General features: G+C 39.9%; 1 protein-coding gene across 13 annotated transcripts in view; it reads left to right on the plus strand.

Annotated features, from left to right (window-relative positions):
* The first annotated feature begins 136 nt into the window (after positions 1–136).
* SSX2IP (SSX family member 2 interacting protein) overlaps positions 137–20,675 on the plus strand; it is a 42,944-nt gene continuing 22,405 nt past the window's right edge. For 8 of the 13 annotated variants that reach the window (XM_082410198.1, XM_082410199.1, XM_082410206.1 and 5 more), the window contains exons 1-4: positions 137–273; positions 18,257–18,388; positions 18,980–19,149; positions 19,616–19,828. In XM_082410198.1, the coding sequence (XP_082266324.1) occupies positions 18,346–18,388; positions 18,980–19,149; positions 19,616–19,828 (426 nt within the window). In that variant the 5' untranslated portion in view covers positions 137–273; positions 18,257–18,345. Of the gene's footprint in view, positions 274–376; positions 511–7,163; positions 7,210–9,166; positions 9,366–18,256; positions 18,389–18,979; positions 19,150–19,615; positions 19,829–20,675 lie in introns of those variants that run through there. The other 5 variants (XM_082410204.1, XM_082410205.1, XM_082410209.1 and 2 more) reach the window with 5 other exon arrangements.

Below are 20,675 nucleotides of genomic sequence, written 5' to 3' on the forward strand. Positions count from 1 at the left end.
TAGCAACTGGCGGAGCCAATGGGAGGAGGCTGGCCTGCGGCGCCAGTGGCGCGGGGGCGGGGTGGGAACCTTGCAAACCTGCAGAGCCCGGGAGGCTGCAGCGAGGCGAGAGGCGGAGCCCGGCCGGAGGCGGGGAAGGCGGGAGCTGGAGGTGGAGGCGGGGCCGCCGGCCCGGGCGCTGCGTGCCGCCGCGCCTGTGCGGGCCCTCGGGGCTGCGCGAGCAGGTTTAGGACGCTGAGCGGTGCGTCTCCGCCGCACCCGGGGGCCGTGACGGTGAGAGCCTCGGCCCGCGCCGGGGATTGTGACGCGCTTGCCCGGGGAGGGGCGACGGCGCCGGCGGGGCCTGGGGCCTGGGGCCTGGGGCAGGTGGGCGGGGGGCGGGCGGGGGGAGGGCGCGGAGGTGAGCACCGGCACCTGGCGCGGCGCCCCGCTTCTCTGCGGGAGGCTCGGCGCGGCCGTTGGGGTAGGCGAGCGGTGACCCCCGGCCGCGCCTGGAGGAGGAGGTGGGAGGTAGGTGCCAGCTCGGGGACCGCTCCCGCTGGCGGTCGCAGCGCTAAGCCCCAAATCCTATCGGGGATGGAGAGAGGGTGGCGCCTGGCGTGGGATGACGAGCGACGCGGGGACGTGGGGGAGGAGGGGATGGCCAGTTTGGGGCTGAGGTGTCCGTTTAGCAGAGGCTGTGGGACTCGCGGTCTTGGAGGATTGTTAGCTCGAGCCGCAGGGGACAGCCGTTAGAAGTAGTTGCTGGTGGCCCGTGGCCACTGCAGAGGAAGAGAACCCCGCCAGCGGTCTAGTTAAAAGACGAGCTGAAGAATTTACATCATCTACAGGCAGGCATGTGTGAGAATATTTTGGTGTAGAATTTTGTGGTAAAGTACAGTAAACTGAATTGTGAGCTCCCTACTCTTTCGAGCCTATGCTGATCGCCCAGTTATGCAAGTCACTTGGGCCCAGGAAATGGAATCTGCTAAATAAAATAATTTGTTCTCAGCACGTATAATGTGGGGATCTTTAAGTTATTACCCCATTTCAAGGTCCGTAGTTGTGATTGCCAAGTTACCATTACTTGCAACGGGGATAATAGTTTTTGTTGAATCTGAGACTATTGACATATCCCTTTTCTGGACCCCATAGTGGGGCGGCGATTAGAAGAGGCACTCCTCCCAAGGGTGGTTCGGAGGTGTAAGAGGGACTGCCTGGAATTCGAAATTGCTGGGCTCCCCTAACAGTTCAGATTAGAGTCTAGATCTAGAGTTGGCTGTGATTGATGGGTGCCTTGGAATCAATCCTTCATGGCTCAGGAGGGATTGGTTTACTGTTTAAGTAGGAGAAAATTCTGGTAGCCTTGATCCTGAACTGAAAAGGTAGGTATGACTTGACACATTTAGGAGACTGACCAAAATTTGGAAAAATTAGAGATCTGGACAGAGAAAAAATACATGCCTTTAAAGTTTAGGTCAAGCTATGTCGAAATTTAGAAGTTTGAGGTAGATTTACGAATTTGGATTCAGTCAGCAAAACTTAATCCATCAAATCTCCTGTCCTAGAGCTATCATAACCTACAGGTCTAGGGAGCTTAGGTTATTCATTCAGATTAAACAAGTAAGAGCTAGTAACTAGTTTGACGCTCTCTTCTGCCTGCTGTCAGTGAAAGTTTCTCAAACAAAATGGTTCTGTGAAGAGAGGATGAGGGACTGATAGTTAAAATGAAGGCTCTTTTGGTGACTTGCTGGACCTCTTCAGCCAAGTCATTTTATATCCTTCCTTCCCCCATCTGTACAATGAAGATAATAAAGGCCCAGGATTAAGTAACATGGGTGAAGCAGCTTGAAGATAACTGTGAAGACTTAGTTATTCTGGGATGAGATGTGAAGATCTCCTCCCAACACATTGCGCCTTGTGACAGGACTTGTTAAAGCACATTGCGTTCCAAACATGCTGAGGCAGTGTATGAGAAAAAGAAAATGTTAACAGTTCAGATGATTTGCCTAAGGCCTCAAGGCTGACACATTATATTCTTGGGCTGTCTGGAAACCTGACATAGCTTCTCTTTGACCAAGCTAGCTGTGACTCAGGTTTTTTAAAAGTATATATTTGAGTGCCTTCAATTTGGTATGCACCTAGAGATAAAAAGATGCTGCCCCAGAATTGTGTCATTTTAATTCATTTCACACACTTAAATTGGAGCACTTCCAAAGCCTTTCAAGTGATGTTTTTTCATATCTTTTACCAATAGTTGTAAACATGCCTTATTGGTTCGACTGGGTCATAAGGAGGTTTTGGTAGTCCTTGGGTCTCTTTTGTGTGTTTGGTGATGGTGCTCATGATTAGCTGGTGATGAAGGTACAAGTTATCTTGAATTCACGAGTTTTGGGGATGAGACAGAATAGAAAAGTGCACCATTCATTATCAGTAGTGGAAAGCTACCTAAAATCTTTACTTTTGATAATGGATCAGTATTTTATAGTTCCTGCAGATTTACTGAATTATGCTTCAATGATTTACTCTTTTAACAAACATTTATTAAACACTTACTGAGCCTCTACTTGCCAGATCTGAGAATGAAAAAGATCAGTGTTGCCTTGTGGAGTTTGTTTTTAGGAAATTTACAGTATAGTAAGGGAGAGAGCGAAAATGAAAATTGCAAATATGAGAAGGCTTTAAAAAAGAATTTCAGGACTTCCCTGGTGGCTCAGTGGTTAAGAATCCGCATGCCAATGCAGGGGACACGGGTTTGAGCCCTGGTCCGGGAGGATCCCACATGCCGCGGAGCAACTAAGCCCATGCACCACAACTACTGAGCCCGTGTGCCACAGCTACTGAAGCCCGTGCGCCTAGAGCCCATGCTCCGCAACAAGAGAGGCCATCACAATAAGAAGCCTGCGCACCGCAACAAAGAGTAGCCGCTGCTCACTGCAACTAGAGAAAACCCACGCGCAGCAATGAAGACCCGACACAGCCAAAATAAATAAATAAATTTAGTTTTTAAAAAAGTAATGATCAAAAAAAAGAATTTCAGTTGTCTTGATGGAGGAGGAGACGTTCACCCGGTGAACACATATGTTGCAATGGACCATTGAAGAAGTATAGGTGGTTTGGTAGTTGGAACCAGGGAGAGTGGGTTAGGGTTAAGGTTGGAGAACAGGGCTATGACCTTTGACTAGTAGGTGATAGGAATCTTTAAAAGGTTTTATCCAGGGGAATTATATTTGATTTTTACTTCAGAAGGGTATTTCCACCAAAATCAGTAAATTGCTTGGTCCATAGACAATCCAAGTAATATCTGAGGCAGAACAGTCCTACACAGCGATTAAAGACTTTAAAAATATATTATGGAAGCCCCCAGAAACTTCAGAAAAGTAAAAATGATTATTCATACAACCAACCTTTACTGAGAGTCTTTCTTTTTTTAATTGTGGTATAATTGACATGTAACGGTGTTATTAGTTTCAGGTGTACAACATAATTTGATATTTGTGTATACTCAGAAATGGTTACTGCAGTAAGTCTAGTATCTTCTACTTTTAAGATTGAGGGTATAGAGATACAAAGACAAATAAGATACACTCCCATTTTCAAGTAACTTGCAGTTCAGTAGGAGAAATGACACAGTTGTAATGCAGTGCTGAATCTGAGTGTCATAAGAGGCATAAAAATGTCAGGTCTTAGCAATGTAGGATTCTGAGATGAGAGAAGACACAAATTCTTTCAAATTGAAAATAAGTTCTTGAATAGATATTAAACTTTGGCCGGTTAAACAGTCAGTACAGTCTTAACTATAACATTTACAGTTCTCATCTATTAACCCTCACTTCACACATTGCCCACCCTCCCTCTTACTCTTTTGTGTGAAATTTTGGGCTTGACTACCATACTGCTAGCTATGAGACCTCAGCAAGTACCGTATCTTCTCTGTGCCTTAGTTGTCACATTTGTAAATTAGGAATAGTAATACCTACTTCATAGGTTTGCAAGGATTAAATAAGAAAACATGTTAATATCCAGAACGGTGCGTGGAAAAACACTTTATATCTTTTGAGCGCTTAATATTTCTATTTGACATAAAAATGCTGTAATTGAATAAGAACTAACTTAAAGACAGGATTTTCTTTTTTTTTTTTTTTAAGAGTCACTCATGGATCTATCCCTGAGTGTCAGGTAAAGCCTGTACATTCAGAGAAGCTAAATATATTCTGTTAAACTCAGCTTCTCGAACAAGTGACCTTTGTTTATTATCTCCTTTTCTTATTTGCTGATCACGTTTCTGAAATCCAATTTCCATTTTTACCCCTCAGCTTTGTCATAAAGTCACTAATTACCAAATCCAATGTAATATTCTATTTAGCGCTTGCCCTTTTTATGGCATTTGTTGCTGTTCATCACTTCCTCCTCTTTAAAACTATTTTCCTTGGCTTTCCTCAAACTCCCCCCACCCCTGGATTTTTATCTCCTACATCTAGGTCACCTGCACTCACCTGTTACATGTTGATGTTCTTTAGGGTTCTTTCTGCTGCCCCTTTTTTTCTGTATAGATTCAGCTATCACATGTATGCTGATGACTCCTAAATCTGCCCTGATGTCTTGATCTCCAGGCCCTAGAGTTTATCTCCATTTGAATGTCTCATAAGGGCATATATAAGCCCAGTGAGTTCTACATGGAGGTTTATATCTCCACTCACTTAACCAAACCCACTGGTAGCCTTAGTCCTCTGTTCTCTTTACCTGTGTGACACTGTTATCTGTCTAGTACCAAAGACAGATTTTTACATGAGAGAGTAAATGCCTCCCTTTTGTATATTTGTCACCATGTTTGTCAGGCCAACTTCTGAAGTATTTCATATCTGTCCTTCATTGTCCTCATTGTCACTGGCTAAGTTAGCCAGCCAACCCCTGACCATTAATTGCTCTGTGCCATAATATTTTTGTGCCAGACCTGCTGAAAATGGGACCTATTTTGGAAACATAATGTGGGAGGAGATTTCTAGAATAATATTGTTCTAAAAGAATTGAGTTTAATGAGTGGCTAGTAGATATTTGTAACCCACCATTGCATATACACTCGGCCCTCCATATCCACGGATTCAACCAACCGTGGATTGAATTCAGTCAACTGAATTGAACCCAGATTGGTTGAATCCTTGGCTGTGAAACCTGTGGATAAGGAGGGCTGACTGTATTCATTGTACTGTACTGTCATTTTATATAAGGGACTTGAGCCTCCTGAGATTTTGGCATTCACGGGGGCTCCTGGAACCAATCCGTTTTGGAAACTGAGGGATGACTGTACTTTTTATCTGAGAGTTAGTATTGTTTAGGTTATAAAGTAGTTTAGGTTATAAAGGACACAGTCTTGAGTTTGTCAGTCTTTTGCCAGTTGATTTTAATCTGGTTGTTTGTGCTTCCTGTCTAAAAGATGGCACCTTCAGCATGATTCTTTCTACAGGTGCCCTCGGAGAAATAGTGGGCTTGGTTCCAGACCACCACAGTTTTATGAATATTGCAATGAAGTGAGTCACATGAATTTTTTGGTTTCCCAGTGCATATAAAAGTTATGTTTACACTATATTATAGTCTGTTAAGTATGCAGTAGCATTATGGCTAAAAAACAATGTATATACCTTAATTAAAAAATAGTTTATTGGCTTCCCTGGTGGTGCAGCAGTTGAGAATCCGCCTGCCAGTGCAGGGGACACGGGTTCGAGCCCTGGTCTGGGAAGATCCCACATGCCGCGGAGCAACTGGGCCCGTGAGCCACAACGACTGAGCCTGCGCTTCTGGAGCCTGTGCTCTGCAACAAGAGGGGCTGCGATAGTGAGAGGCCCGCGCACCGCGATGAGGAGTGGCCCCTGCTCGCCGCAACTAGAGAAAGCCCTCGCACAGAAACGAAGACCCAACACAGCCAAAAATAAATATAAATTAATTAAAAAAAAAAGTTTATTGCTAAAAAATGCTAACTATTATCTGAGTCTTCGGCGAATCCTTAACTTTTTGCAGTAGTAACATCAAGGATCACTGACTGCAGTTCACCATAACAAATACAATAATAATGAAAAAGTTTGACATGTTGTAGGAATTACCAGAATGTGGACAGAGACATGAAGTGAGCAAATACTGTTGTGAAAAATGGTGCAGATAGACTTTTTTGTTGCAGAGTTGCCACAAACCTTCAATTTGTAAACACAATATCTGCAAAGCACAGTAAAGCAAAGTACAGTAAAATGTGGTATGCTTGTATTCTGTATCCAAGTTTTAGAAATCTCCTCCTATGTAGGATCTAGCATGTAAAAGCAAGGAGACATTTTAGAAATCATCAATAAATGCAGTCTGTCATCAGCTGTGTTATTTTATAATGAGGAGATGGGCTCAGAGAATTTATATCATTTGCTCCAGGCACTTTTAAAAATTTTTATTTATTTATTTACTTATTTATTTATTTCTGGCTGCGTTGGGTCTTCATTGCTGCACGTGGGCTTTCTCTAGTTTCTCTAGTTGCGGCAAGCGGGGGCTACTCTTTATTGTGGTGAGCGGGCTTCTAATTGTGGTGGCTTCTCTTGTTGCGGAGCTCAAGCTCTAGGCACGTGGGCTTCAGTAGTTGTGGCATGTGGGCTCTGTAGTTGTGGCTCGCAGGGTCAGTAGTTGTGGCTTGGGGGCTCTAGAGCACAGGCTCAGCAGTTGTGGCACGCGGGCTTAGTTGCTCTGCGGCACGTGGGATCTTCCTGGACCAGGGATCAACCCGTGTCCCCTGCATTGGCAGGCGGATTCTTAACCACTGTGCCACCAGGGAAGTCCCTCCAGGCACGTTTTGAGTATCAAGAGGAAGCCAGGGCTTGTTAGGCTTTGGAATCAAATACAGACATACCTCTTTTTATTATGCTTCACTTTATTCTGTTTTTTATAAATAGAAGGTTTTGGGCAACCCTGTGTTGTCAGATGATGGTTAACATTTTTTAGCAGTGAAGTATTTTTTAAGTAAGGCATGTACATTGTTTTTTCAGACATAATGTTATTGTACATGTAATAAACTACAGTGTAATGTAAACATAACTTTTATATGCAGTGGGAAACCAAAAAATTTGTGTGACTTGCTCTATTGCGGTGATCTGGAACCAAACCACAGTATCTCCAAGATATGGCTGTAACTAATCTTTATTCTTACCTTGCAGGTAAAACAGCTGGGTTTTCCTTTCTATCTTCCAGGTTTGCAACTGGGTAAGGTATCTAACCTCCCTGAGCTTCATATTTTTCCATCAATAAAGTAGTGTTATATCTACTCCTTCCTAGGGCTGTTGTAAGGGTGAGTGACGCGGCTGGTGAATACATCTGGCAGGTAGTAAAGGCTCAGAGCAGCAGTTCTTCTCTCCTACCAGCTTCACATAATTAGCTAGAACAGAAGTTCTTAATTCCCTGTCCTTGATCCTTGGCAAATCTGTGGATGGCTTCACAGATCCTCTGAAACTGTGGCCAAAACTGCCTGTTTTTGTACTTTTAAGTGGGTGGCTCAGAGGCTTTGAATTCTGTGACCCAAAACAACTTAACCTCTGGGTTGGCTGTAGTCAGGCCTAGAACCCCAGGGCTCTTGATGCCTCACAGCCAGACTGGGTAGAATTTAGAATTGCTTGAAATATTTAAGGATGTGTGTGTGTGTGTGTGTGTGTGTGTGTGTGTGTGTGTGATTTCTTGGTCCCACCCCAAGTTTCTGAATCTGTAGGTCTGAAATGGGACTTGAAAATTTGCATTTTTAACAAGTTCTCAGGTGCTATTGTTGAGGCCTATAACCAGTGATTGAATTTGGGCTAAATCATTGAAAAAACTGTTACAGATACATGATTACATTATCACAGAACAGATTCATGAATTATGTTTAGTTTCTTTGTTATTTCCATTGCCTTTAGTAAATGTCATTACCTTTTACCTAATTTTGAGAATGAAATACCAATAAATGACATGTTGTTTTTTAAATTTTATTTGGACGTCTTAGCTGACTGTCAACTTTACAAAGTTAGATTAATGTCCTTTTTTGTTTTTTTTTCTTAATCCTCTTTTAAGAATGATTGCTGCTGTTCCTACCTCTGCCCTGGAAGAATTTGAAGTTGGTATACTGCCTCTAAATTATAATGCTCTTGATTCATACATCTAATTGCCTTCCTGCTTCTCTAAGCTGGCATCACTCAAGACTCATTTGAAAGCCTTTCTAAGTCACAGCATGGCTAAAGTGTTGATTCTTGTCTGTCATAATATTACAGTAGAATACCTCACACCAATACATCATTGAACTTAGTTGACATTCATTCAGCAAACTTTATTGGGTTCCATACTGACAGTGGGTCAGTTATGATACCTCACACCAAAGCAGGGTACAAACAATATGCTGACAGGCTTGCTGACCAGGAACGCAGCTTAGGTGGTGGGAGAGAAGTTTCATTACAGTTAGATCTGTACTACAGAGTTAATGCAAAGTGTTCTGGAAGCACAAAGAGAAGGGATGGCAGTTTGGGGAAAGCCTGGCAATTTGGGCTGTATATATTGACTAGATTTTTCAAAAAATTTTTTGAATTTCTGTAACATTTAATATTTTGTCTGCTTTAATACAGTTCACATTCCAGTTACTCAATTGGAATAATACTATTGGATTATACTTTAGTCTCAAGGCGAGGTGGTAGAGAAGCAAGAACCTGTGTGTGTGTTGGGTTTGAAAAAGCAGCTTACGTATTGTGTATTCCTTCCTCTCCTACAGTAAAGATAGTAGGGTGTGTAGTTAAATGTGCTGGACTCTTATGGTTTGATTCTTGACTTTGTCATATTCTAGCTATGTGACCTTGGGCAAGAAAGCTCTCTGGACCTCAGTTTCCTCATCTGTAGTGTGGGGAAATGATTATTTGAGTTATTGTGATATTGAATCAGTTAATACATGTAAAATGCTTTAAATTTACTTGTTTCAAGTAAATCTTTTATGCTTAATAATTCTTAAAATTAGGTAGACTCTCACTTGATAAACGTGGTTGTGAAGACAGTGTGTGTACATTCTGCTATAAAAATGTGAAGAAAATTTTAATATAAATAGCTGTATTCAATTCTCATATTAGGTCCCATGAGAAATGTAAAAATCGTAGTTAATAGAACTGAAGATTCTGTAAAGATCATGTAGCTCGACCTCCTGATTTTACAGATGTGGAAACTGAAAACCAAAGAAATCAGGGCCTGCTCAAAGTTGCTCAGCATATGATGGAAGTGGTTGTGGGAACCGTGGTCCCTGGCTCTTTTCTGGGGCTCTTTCAGAGCCTTGTGCAGCTTCCCTGAGGTGGCAGTGCCCTGAAAAAATGAGTTTAATTGGAGAGCCAAGACCAGAACAGATGAAAACATGAGCGGTAAGAAGTCACTGTGTAATGAAATGCCGGATGGTGTGGCGTAGGCTCTAAGAACATACTGTCTCACTTCACCAGCTGCTCTCTTGAAGCAGAGAAACACACTTTAGTAGTTGCCTGAGTCACAGAAGGTTGCTAGATTGAGAGCATTCTTTTTTGAAAAGAGTCTTAATAGTTATAAGTCAAAGTCAGCCTCCCTCTTCTTTCTTCCCACTGCGTTTAGATTGTAACTGAGCTGGAGGAAGAGTCCACCTTTGCCAGGCCAGCCGGTACTCTGTGTCTTCACTCTTCGCATCAGTGGGGGGAAGCCTCCCTGATGGGCTGGCTCCCCACAGACATGCTCTGACATGGCCGGGGTCAGTGTGAAGGCTGCAGCACCCTTGCCCACTTGTATGTGTGAACACAGGGCGGGGGCGGGCTAGGTGCTAGAAGTGTAATTGATCGATGGGGGGGTGGGCATTTATTATTTGTCTTCGCTGATATTTCCACTAAAGGGCAGGGTGCTGCTGTCTGGGATGGAGGTGGCAGTGTATCCATACCCGTTGTCTTAGTAACTGTGCCTGAATCCACTGCCTCTCAAAGTTTTACAAAATAATAAATGCCCTAGAACATTCCAGCGGTATAAAGGTGTGCTGTCGAGGAAGTGAAAACCCTGGCCCACCTCTCACTACGCCGAACCGTCCCATTCCCCAGGAATGTCCTTGGGAACAGTTTGTAACCTTTCCACACCTTTCTCCTAAACATATTTAGATAGTTTGATTTAGCAAAAAGTGGTGATCAAACTATTCTTGTTTTTCATAACTTTTTTTTTTCATGCTATACATGCAGGTCTACTTCACTGAGATTGTATCCCTCAGCCCAAAGGGAAACACATGAAATATTTTGCCGCAATTTGTGTCTTCACACTATTTTGTGCAGTCTTTGCCCAGTTGGGAGATACGATCTCATGAGTGGTGGTAGGAGATACTGTTCCTGGGCCTCTCGTCCATGAAGCAGCAACACATGATAGTTAAGAGAATGGACTCTGGAGTGTGGGGTGGGGAACATCCCCTGGCTCTGCCACTTGCCAGCTGCGTGACCTTGGGCAAATTACCTAACCTTTCTGTGCCTCAGTTCCCTTATCTCTGAAAAGGAAATAATGTGATAACACGTAGGGTTGTTGTGAAGGTTGCCTTCATGAAGTACGTAAAGCATTTAGAACAGCACCTGGCACGTGTTTGTTAGATCAGCCCCCTAGGTATTCTGTACTTAGTTTTTCACCCCTTACCCCATTAAATACCCATAACCACCCTACAGAGTAGATAGCATCACCCTGTTTTCCAGGTGAGGAAACCAGCTCGGAGAGGATATGACCAGCTCGATCAGGATATGACCTGTCTGACCCAGGCCTGGGCGGCTCACATGGTTTGCACTGCGCTCCCCAACTGTAAATCCTCCTCAGAGCCACAAACTCAGCAAGGGGGCAGATGATTAAAGGGATACCAGATTTTCAGTTTCAGCCATTCAGATATATATTAAAATTTAATTTATGAAGAAGAATTTATTTCTGTGGAAAAAAATCTATACTATTTTGCCACTCAGATGAAATCATTTAGATTTTAAATTTGTAAAAAGTAGGTTCTAAGAGGTTGAATTTAGTATTTATCTGTACTGATATGCATAGACGGATGGTTTTGTATTAGATGGCAGAGGTGTTTGTAGTGGAATTGAAAGCTATAGTCTCCTTTGGAACAAAATTATAGTAGAAGGTGGTAATTTTTTAAGTAATCATAATGTATTTGGCTTTTGAGAATAATAACATCTATTAAAGTATGCAGATAACTAAATTCTTAAGTTTTATGACTGAATTTGTAAGGACTAATGTTTAAAGACTTAGTTTTAACAATTTTATTTTCTTAACCCAACAGTTGGGTAACTCTAACTTTGTGAGATTTTAGCAAAGACTTTAGTTGGTTATTTGTGAAAAATCCTGTGTAATATTTAGAAGTCCAGATGGTATCATGTTACTACCTTCCTGTATAATGAAAAAACTATTATTTTCTGATACTTGATTGAAGTTTGTTTTAGAATTCTTATTAGGTAGGCAGTTGTGCCTTCTCAAGTTTGAAATTCAAGCGAACTTGAAAAGAACACTTAAAATAGTGTACTGTATGAAGGAAATCTTGTAATCAAGACATCACTTAGTTTCTGCCAAGCTCTCTTTCCGTGGGTAGAGGTATTAGGAGAGATTTGGGGGATGATGAAGAGTAGTACTTTTCTCTAAAGGACTCACATCTTGTGCATCTCTTCCATTGCTGTTTCGTTTATCCACTTTTGCTTGCTGGAATGAATATGCTAATTTATCATCAGTTATTTACTTGGGTATTTGTTGATTATTCTGTCTATTAAGATGGGTGGCCGGTATAGAAATGGAGAATGTGACTAAAGAGTCTAACTAAGAAAGATGAAATAAACTAGGAGGACCTAGAGAATAGAGTTTAATGGCCTGTGTGGAGGGGATGATGGTGGGTGAGCTGTGCTTTGAAGAAGAGTTAGTTTAGGGGCAGGTGAAAGAAGAAAGCACATGTAGAGCACACAGGCTGGAGTGAGTGTGCCGTATGTGGGACTCAGTTCATTTTATAAACATCTGCTGAGCACCTGCTGTGTTTCAGGAACTGTTGAATACAAAGATGAATGCATTCCCCACCCTGTCGAAGTTCATAAACTAGTTTGGGAGACATCCAGCTATAATAATATGGAGTGATTTGTTGTAATACTACATGATATCATTGTCATATACCTGATGAGTTGCTTTTGTAGTGCATGGTATCACTTTAGTTATGTTTCAGCAAGAAACATGTAATTATGGAAGGGACTCAGAAATGTAATATATATATGTAAATATATATAAAAGCTTATGTTATCTATTGCTGCATAACAAATTATTCCAGAGTTTAGCAGCTTAAAACAACTGGCCTTTATCTCCCAATTTCTGTCCATTGGGAATCTGGGTGCCACTTAGCTGGGTGCCTGTGGCTCAGGGTCTCTCACTAGGCTGCCTGTAGGTGTTGACCAAGACTGCAGGCATCTCAAGGCTTGACTGGGGAGGATCTACTTCCAGACTCACTCGCCTGGCTCCTGGCCGGCCTCAGGTCCTCACTGGCTGTTGGCTGGAGACATTGGTTCCTTGCCACATCAGCCTTTCATGGGGCTGCTCACAACATGACAGCTCTGACAGCTTGCTTTCCCTGGAAGGAGGGATCTAAGATACAGCGAGTGAGAAATAACCCCAAATGCAAGGCATGCCCTTTTTATAACCTAATTTGGAAGTGAAATCCAGTCCCTTCTGCTTTATTCTGTTTGTTAGAAGCTAGTCACGAAATGCAGCCCACACTCAAGGGGCAGAATAACCTAAAGGTGTGTACAGGAATAACTGGGGGCCATCCTAAAGGCTGCCTGCCCCAAAATTCTATAAGCGGTTAATATATATTGAGCAACACTGAGTCTTTGGGGTAGAAGGAAGAAGAAGAACTAGGCAAGGAGCTTTTCTGTTGGAAAAAAACATATATAATTAACCTGAATCACAAATGTTCTTGCTAAAGATCCGTAAACTTAGTTTTGATGTTGTCTTAATATTTATTCTAGGAATAAATGGTAAAGTGAGTGAATTCCACCCTCATTAAACTTTCTGTGGAAGTGATCTCATTTCTGGGAGTTGTTTTTATGCCTTTTTAAAGCAAAGTATTCATAAATGAGAAAAAAGCTATTGTTTGTGGCATAGCAGAGAAGTTTACAAGTGTACCTCAATTTAAGTAGTAGGTAAGGTCCTTTAAGAATTGCGTGTTCTGAGTGGAATCATTTAGAATGAATTATAGGAACTCAGTCTTTTAAAGAACCCTGATGGAAATCTTTTATTATATTCTACTTTTAATATAGATAGATTAATTGCTTGTGTGTACGGTGTTGAAAGGTTGAATGGTAGAGAGAAAAGAAGCACGGTTTTGAAGACTGAGATTTGTGTCCAGGCTTCACAACCAATTAGAAGTGTGACCTCAGGCAATCCTGTTGACTTCCCTGAGCTCAAGTTTCCTGTCTGTAATATAGATAAATACATATGAAAGAAAATACTTTGACATGAAGAGTGATAGATTTTTTTTTTTTTGAAACCTACTAAAATCTTCATTTTCTTTCAGAAACAGTATAATTATGTTCAGACGTCACACTACTTCCCAATTTTCTGTCAGGATCCTAACCTAGAAAATGCTACTCGGTAATTCTTAAGTTCAGCATAATCATTTTACTCAGAAAAGACGAGAGTACCCTTGCTTATTTTACACTCAAGTATGTGACGTTGTACTTGAGGCCTATAGCAACATAGAGGCATGCCAAAGTAGTTCTTCAGAAATAGTAAGATAACATTTTTACTGAAGTAATTGCAATTTTACTGAAATTAGTACGATTTTCTGTTATGAAGATTTACTGGAATGTACTTGAGAGAAATACTTGGAACAGGGAAGTGTATTATATGCTTATATACATGTTATCCACTAGGAGGGAACAAAACTATGTCTTTCTGATGTGTCGAATAGGAGATAAAATTCTTACTTATGGATTACTTTATAGATTTTTTTTTTTTTTTTAAGAAAGTCTGGTCTCCCTTCAGATGTTGATTCCACCTGGGTAACTTTTTTTTCTTTTTAATTTTTATTTATTTATTTATGGCTGTGTTGGGTCTTCGTTTCTGTGCAACGGCTTTCTCTAGTTGCGGCAAGTGGGGGGCCACTCTTCATCGCGGTGCGCCGGCCTCTCATTATCGCGGCCTCTCTTTTGTTGTGGAGCACAGGCTCCAGACGCGCAGGCTCAGTAATTGTGGCTCACGGGCCCAGTTGCTCCGCGGCATGTGGGATCTTCCCAGACCAGGGCTCGAACCCGTGTCCCCTGCATTGGCAGGCAGGTTCTCAACCACTGCGCCACCAGGGAAGCCCCACTTTATATATATTTTTTTCTTTAATTTATTTCAAGATTGTTCCCCTTCAATCTTGGACGAATGAAATGACTTTTACAAGTTGTTTAAATTCTTTAATATTCAGGTTTTGCTCATAAAGTTCACTCATGATTTTGGGAATTTGGGCAGCTACTCTGATTAATGGTATATAGAGAGAACTGGGGGTTACAGATGACTTGAACCAAAGCACAATTAACTGTTAACTGTTTTCCTTTCTTCTTCTGTGATGAACCTATAGTAACAGTGCTAGCATAACCAACCTTGTTTTTTACATGACTTATCGTGGATAATCATGTCCACTATATAATGGTTTGCTATGACGTGATTAATATGTAATAATAATAATTTTTATATAAAATATGGAACTTAATTCTGTGTTCCAGCACCAAGCTTTAATGGAGTCCTCCATGGCTGCTTTTAAAGCTTTCAAGTTGAAAGGGACTTGTGATGGTATTAGATTTATGCAAAGCAGAGAAACTTCTGTTATCTTTCTTATTTTGCTTTTGAAATTAATATTGACTTATTTTAATATAACATAATAATAGTTTGTAACCTTCATCAGTGAAATTTTAGCTATGATTGAGCTAGAATAGAATACTTTGCTTAAATTAGTCTCTTGGTTTTGGGATGCATATTGATGAGTCTTAAGTCTCTGTTCTTGGAAAGACTGGTTGGGTACCTTTTCTTTTATCACAAGCCTCATTGTGTGTAATTTGGTGCCTCACTGAACAGAAGAGGATACATAGAAACTTTTTAAATGGTGTGAAATCACATACTCTTCCTAAGTTTTGTTTCATAGCACTTCAGAATGGAGTTTTGGTTTTCACTTTGAACATTTAACTAGACCTGAATATTTTGCAAGGTTTTTTTGTTTTTGTTTTTTACAGGACAGGGAACAACTTACTGGTGAAACCTGTAGACACTGGAGAACTAAATTCACAGACTAAGAGTAACTGACTTAAATTACAGTTTTAAAGTATGGATATGTAGTAGACACATATTGGTGTTTAATAATCTTTCTGTATGAGGAGAAAAGGCACTTAGGCACACTGTTGTATTTTCTAGTGATGTCTGTCTCAGGTCTTCTAAGGATTTATGTTCAACCCTTATTAAGAGCAACAGTGCATTTTGTTACAGGTTTTAGAATCCTGTCATTTATACCAAACAGTCAGGTCTGTGTCTAGGTGATGACGATAACAACTGATATTAATTACATGTGTCCCACATGCCAGGCAGTGTGCTAAATACTTCACGTGCATTATCTCCCTTAATCCTTAGGGGATAATGGCAATTTACCAGTGAGGAAACTAGGGCTTAGAGAGGTTAAGTAACTCACCCAAAGCAGAGCCGGGTTAGAATAGTTGGATTTATTGTCCCTTGGGTCCTGTAACAGCTTACAGCTAATATCTCTGAAAACCAAAAGTAAGATCATTTGTCTTTCTGAATGCAGATTCAACCTTCATCCTGCTCTTCCTGTTGCTGAAGGTACCCATTTAAGGTCACTGGGAAGTGCCAAAGGGTTCAAGGTGCTCTTCTCAAGGCACATGAGTAGCAAAGTAGCAAAAGATCAGTGCCAAACTAGATAACCTTCTGTGTGTATGTGTGTGTGACATCATAATGTATTATATGACACATACAATCATTTGCACGAGTATGTATTTTATGTTGCTATGTAATCTAGGAACTATTTGTCATCTCTCTTTTGCTCTTTTGTCCTTGTTTCAATCCATCTGCAAGTCCTGAAGATTCTATCTCCAGGACACATCCCTAATTTATCCACGTGTCTCTGCTTCCACTGTCGGAGACGTAGTGCAACACTGGTCTTCTTGCCCGAACTGTTGCAGTAGCCTGATTTCGTCAGCGCCCACTATTGCCCACCTGTAATCTCACAGGGTAGATAGAGTGGCCATAATCTTTTTTAAAGCCTAAAAAGAGATCCCGTTGCTTTCCTGCCTGAACTGCTTTAAGAGCTTTTCATTGCAATTTAGAGAAAATCCAGCTTTATACATCTATTCTTGCTTACTGTGCTTCAGGCGTACTGGCCACTTGTATATTTTTCATATGTACCAAGTTCTTTCCATTTTGGGTTTTTGTACATGCTGTTTCCTCCACCTGGACTCCGCTGGTCATTGACCATCTTGTAGTTGATTCCGTATCATTTAGGTCTCAGTTCAAATATCAGCATCTCAACGCAGCCTTCTTTGACGGATCTAGATACCACCCCCCCACCCTAATACTCTCATTACGGTGTTTTATTTTCTTTATTCTCATCACTCTGAGTGTGATGTTACTGTAATTTATTGCTTACTTCTTACCTATTTCTTCCCTACCTGAATGTGGACTTCTTGAGAGCAGGGCTTCTCCTATGCCTAGAAAAGCATGCCTGGCACATAGTAGCACAATTAAAATTTTATTGAATGAATGAAAAATTTCATGTCACTTTAACATTATATTGTGAATATTTCCCCACAGTCTTAAATATTGAGAAGAGAGGTGGTAAACTCTTGATCTACAGTCCAGATCTGGCCTAAAGACACATTTTATTTGGCTTATTAAACAGTAGTGGTGTTTGAGGTGTAACTGCCGTTCAGTCAAGTGCGCAGGTCCTAAGTGTACAGCTTCATGAATCGTCCTGTTGTGTGTGCCGAAGTAGCCACCTCTCAGATCAAAGCATAGGTGGAGCTCTGATCTCCCCCTTCCAGCTGCTCCCCCTTCCACTGGGTAACTTGCGTAGTTACTCTTTTTAATTAGCTTCTAATATTTAAAAATTGGGAGATTTCACATAGAAATCCAGAATTTCAACATTTCTTAAAAAATGGAGAGATGTATCAGCACAGGAATTGCTTTCTCTTTTGGCCACAATTTATTGTGGCTGGGAAGCAGCTGTCCGAAGTGTTGACATGTGTTCTCCAGTTTGCCTGCAGTCTTCACCTCTCCTCTTCCTCTCCCTGACCTTGAAATCAATTTCCAGTTGCTGTTTATAATTTCATCTGAAATTTTTTTATGGTGGAGAAATAGTTACTACTTCCATTATCTCTGTAAAAAAGTAGAGGCATCAGTGATAGACTAAAACGGCTACGTGTTTCTTAGTCTGCTTTATTCACGTGCATTTCTTGCCTTTTGTGTATCTGTTAGCCACCCTAATTCTACATGGCTGTGTTTAAAGGTTACACGGTATTCCAGCATATAAATGTATTATTTATGTAACCAATCTCCTACTGTAGAACATATATGTTATTTCTGGTTTTTTTTTTTTTTTGGTATTGTAAAGAACAATATGTAGGTGAATCTTTGTGAAAATTGTTATTTTAATAGGATAAAATTTTAAAAGTGGAATTTCTGGATCAAAATATATTTTCATTATTAAGACTTTTGATACATATTGCCAGATTGCTTGGTAGTAGTATAAATTGATCTAAATTTTCTGGAGAGCAGTGTATGGGATTATTCATTTCACTACGTCTATGCCAACACTAGGAATTGTAATTAAAAGTTTTGTTAGTATAGTTAGTAAAAACAACAAAAAATGGGAATGCTGGCCAAAAAATTTTTCATCTTTTCATCTGTGTAAGTAGGAATTGTACTTTAAAGGGTATAGTTTGGAAATATTTGTTACTTAGTACAATTCTGTACCTTATATTGTGAGTCAGATCATGTACCGTGTACTTTGTGTATGAAGTAATGTGAATACCTTCGTATAACTCGAGAAGCCATTTACCTTGATTCTTGCACACACACACACACAGTTATTATTATTAAGCTCTACCATGTTCTGTATGAGAGTACAGGAGAGTAAATAATGCAGAATCCATCTGTTTTGAAGTACATACAACTAATTCTTACACATTGGCTTTATATTTGCTTTCATAGTTTTAATTGTATGCTGTTATTCTGTGATTTGTTTTCTAAGGAGATGCCTACATAGAAGAGTGACAGCAGCTGGGCTGAAAGTTTCACTGCTGAACTGGTTCCTCAGGTATCCTGGCTCTGGCAATTGCTATGGGAGATTGGATGACTGTTACAGATCCAGGTCTGTCTTCAGGTAACTGAGTTTAGAATAGTTGTAAGCAAAAGCAGTAATTACAAAGGTTAATTTTCAATGACACTGTAGTTACCAAAAATATTGAAGATGTAACTACAGAGAGACATAAATAGTTGTAAAATATATCATTTTCATCTTCAGTAAAATTATCAGGGAGAGCTAAGTATTGTGCCTAATCAGTGGGGTTAAGTGCTTTGGCTGAATAGTTGATTACTTGACGAGGAGACTTTTCTGCATTTGAAATAAATTCATTGGCTACTTCAGTACATTTCTCTGATTTATTCCTTTAATCACATAAACTTTGGGTGCATAGACAAGTGGGTTTTATCTATTAGTTTTATAAATCTAAAGTATTGTAAATTAAGATAGTATATTGTAGCTTAACATGCCTTTTCTAAGAGCACCACTTTATTAGTTGTACTTTTTGGAAAAAATTATATAGTTTTCATACAAAAACCAGCTTTGTCCTAATTTGAAAAAACTTAAAAATATTTCTATAATTCAAAATCTTTGGTAATGGAGATTATGTTGTTAGCTTTGCATGCATTTTTACAAATTATTTACATAAATGACTTTTACTGATTCTTTCAGAAAGCAAATACATCTCTCAATATACCTCAGAAACAAAGATGTCTCCATCAAGTTTATACTCACAGCAAGTGCTATGCTCTTCAATACCTTTATCAAAAAATGTGCACAGTTTTTTTAGTGCCTTCTGCACAGAAGAGAATATTGAACAGAGTATTTCATATCTTGATCAGGTAACATGTTTTGTTTTTGTAAGAAGCAATAAATAACATAAATCATGTTATATAATAGAACATATCAAAGGTATGAGAAAAACTTGTCAAGCACAAGTATGTTACATATTGGCCCGGGACTTATATTAGATTTGCAGAGAACCTTGGTGACCGTCTAGTCTAGATACACGAGGTAAACGTTTTTGTCTGGAGCAGGTTGGATCCCCCATCACCCCAGGGGCTCCTCCACGGGGAGTCTTACCCTTACTTTACTGATGCAGAAACCTAAGTGCCTTCTCCAGATCACAGGTGGTTGTAGAGCAGAGGCTAAAAGAGCCCAGTTCTCTTAATTCTTTGTCCTTTGGCATAGGTACTACTTTCTTAACTATCTCAGGATAGTTTTCTTTCTCAGAAAAGATTTCTGTCTTTTGTTTATTTATTAAGTTGTCCGGTAACCAACTTTTAGGAAAACATTTTCTCCTACTAGGAATTGACTACTTTCGGTTTTCCTTCATTATATGAAGAATCCAAAGGTAAAGAGACAAAGAGAGAATTAAATATAGTTGCTGTTTTAAATTGTATGAATGAGCTACTTGTACTTCAGCGGAAGAACCTTCTAGCTCAGGAAAATGTGGAAACACAGAATCTGAAACTGGGAAGCGATATGGACCATCTGCAGAACTGCTATGCAAAACTTAAGGTAGAAATTACATCTCAATCCGTATTTCAATGCCATTGTTATGTAGTTTGAAACTATAAATTTTCATTGGATTTATTTAGCAAACAAATTTTAGGGTTTTTTTTTTTTAAGTTTTAGGATTTTTTTAAACTGGAAAGTAAAACTGAATGTAATTTGTACAAATCAGTTGTGCTGCTTCCTAATACTATCTATATCGAAGGTGATGATTTTATGAACTGTTTAGTGTCTTGCTGAAACTGTAGAAAGTTAGATTAGGAAATACTTATATCTGAGGAAAATAAAATAAGGATTCTCCCACCCTATCCAGTCTTGCTTAATAAAGTAGATGCTTAACTTAAAATAGTCTTACTGTGAGAGATTGCATCAGTAAATTTCAAGAATATTCTTGAGGGCACCTATGCCCTCTAGGAAGAATCTTGAGAGAGTTTACTGCTTACGAGGCAGAACTGGTGTCATGCTGTAGTCCCACCCTTTTTGACCTGAAGTGTTCTACTTTGCTTGGTCACCTGTCTTCTTCATACTTAGCTCCAAATCATTTTTGGCTCTTTCTCAGAGTGTGCTGTAGAAGTGTTAAAGAGTATTGAAAAGAAATTATGAAAATGTTCAGTGGCAACATCACTGGAATAGGTGAAGAGTCTTTCACGGGATCCACTTTGAAGGTCTTTTGTATATACATTAAAAATTGGTATTTAAATTAAATAAAATTTGATATTCAAATTTAGGTAAATTTTGTAACACTACAGTATCAAGCTTTATAGTAATTGTTTTAAATAAACATTTTGTGTGCTGCTAAACTTCAATTTTAGGTAACAAACCCTAGTTTATGTAACTTGTTTTTACTAATCTT

Source organism: Balaenoptera physalus (genome assembly GCF_965194825.1).
Source record: "Balaenoptera physalus genome assembly, chromosome: 1".
In the NCBI taxonomy this organism is placed as follows: domain Eukaryota; kingdom Metazoa; phylum Chordata; class Mammalia; order Artiodactyla; family Balaenopteridae; genus Balaenoptera; species Balaenoptera physalus.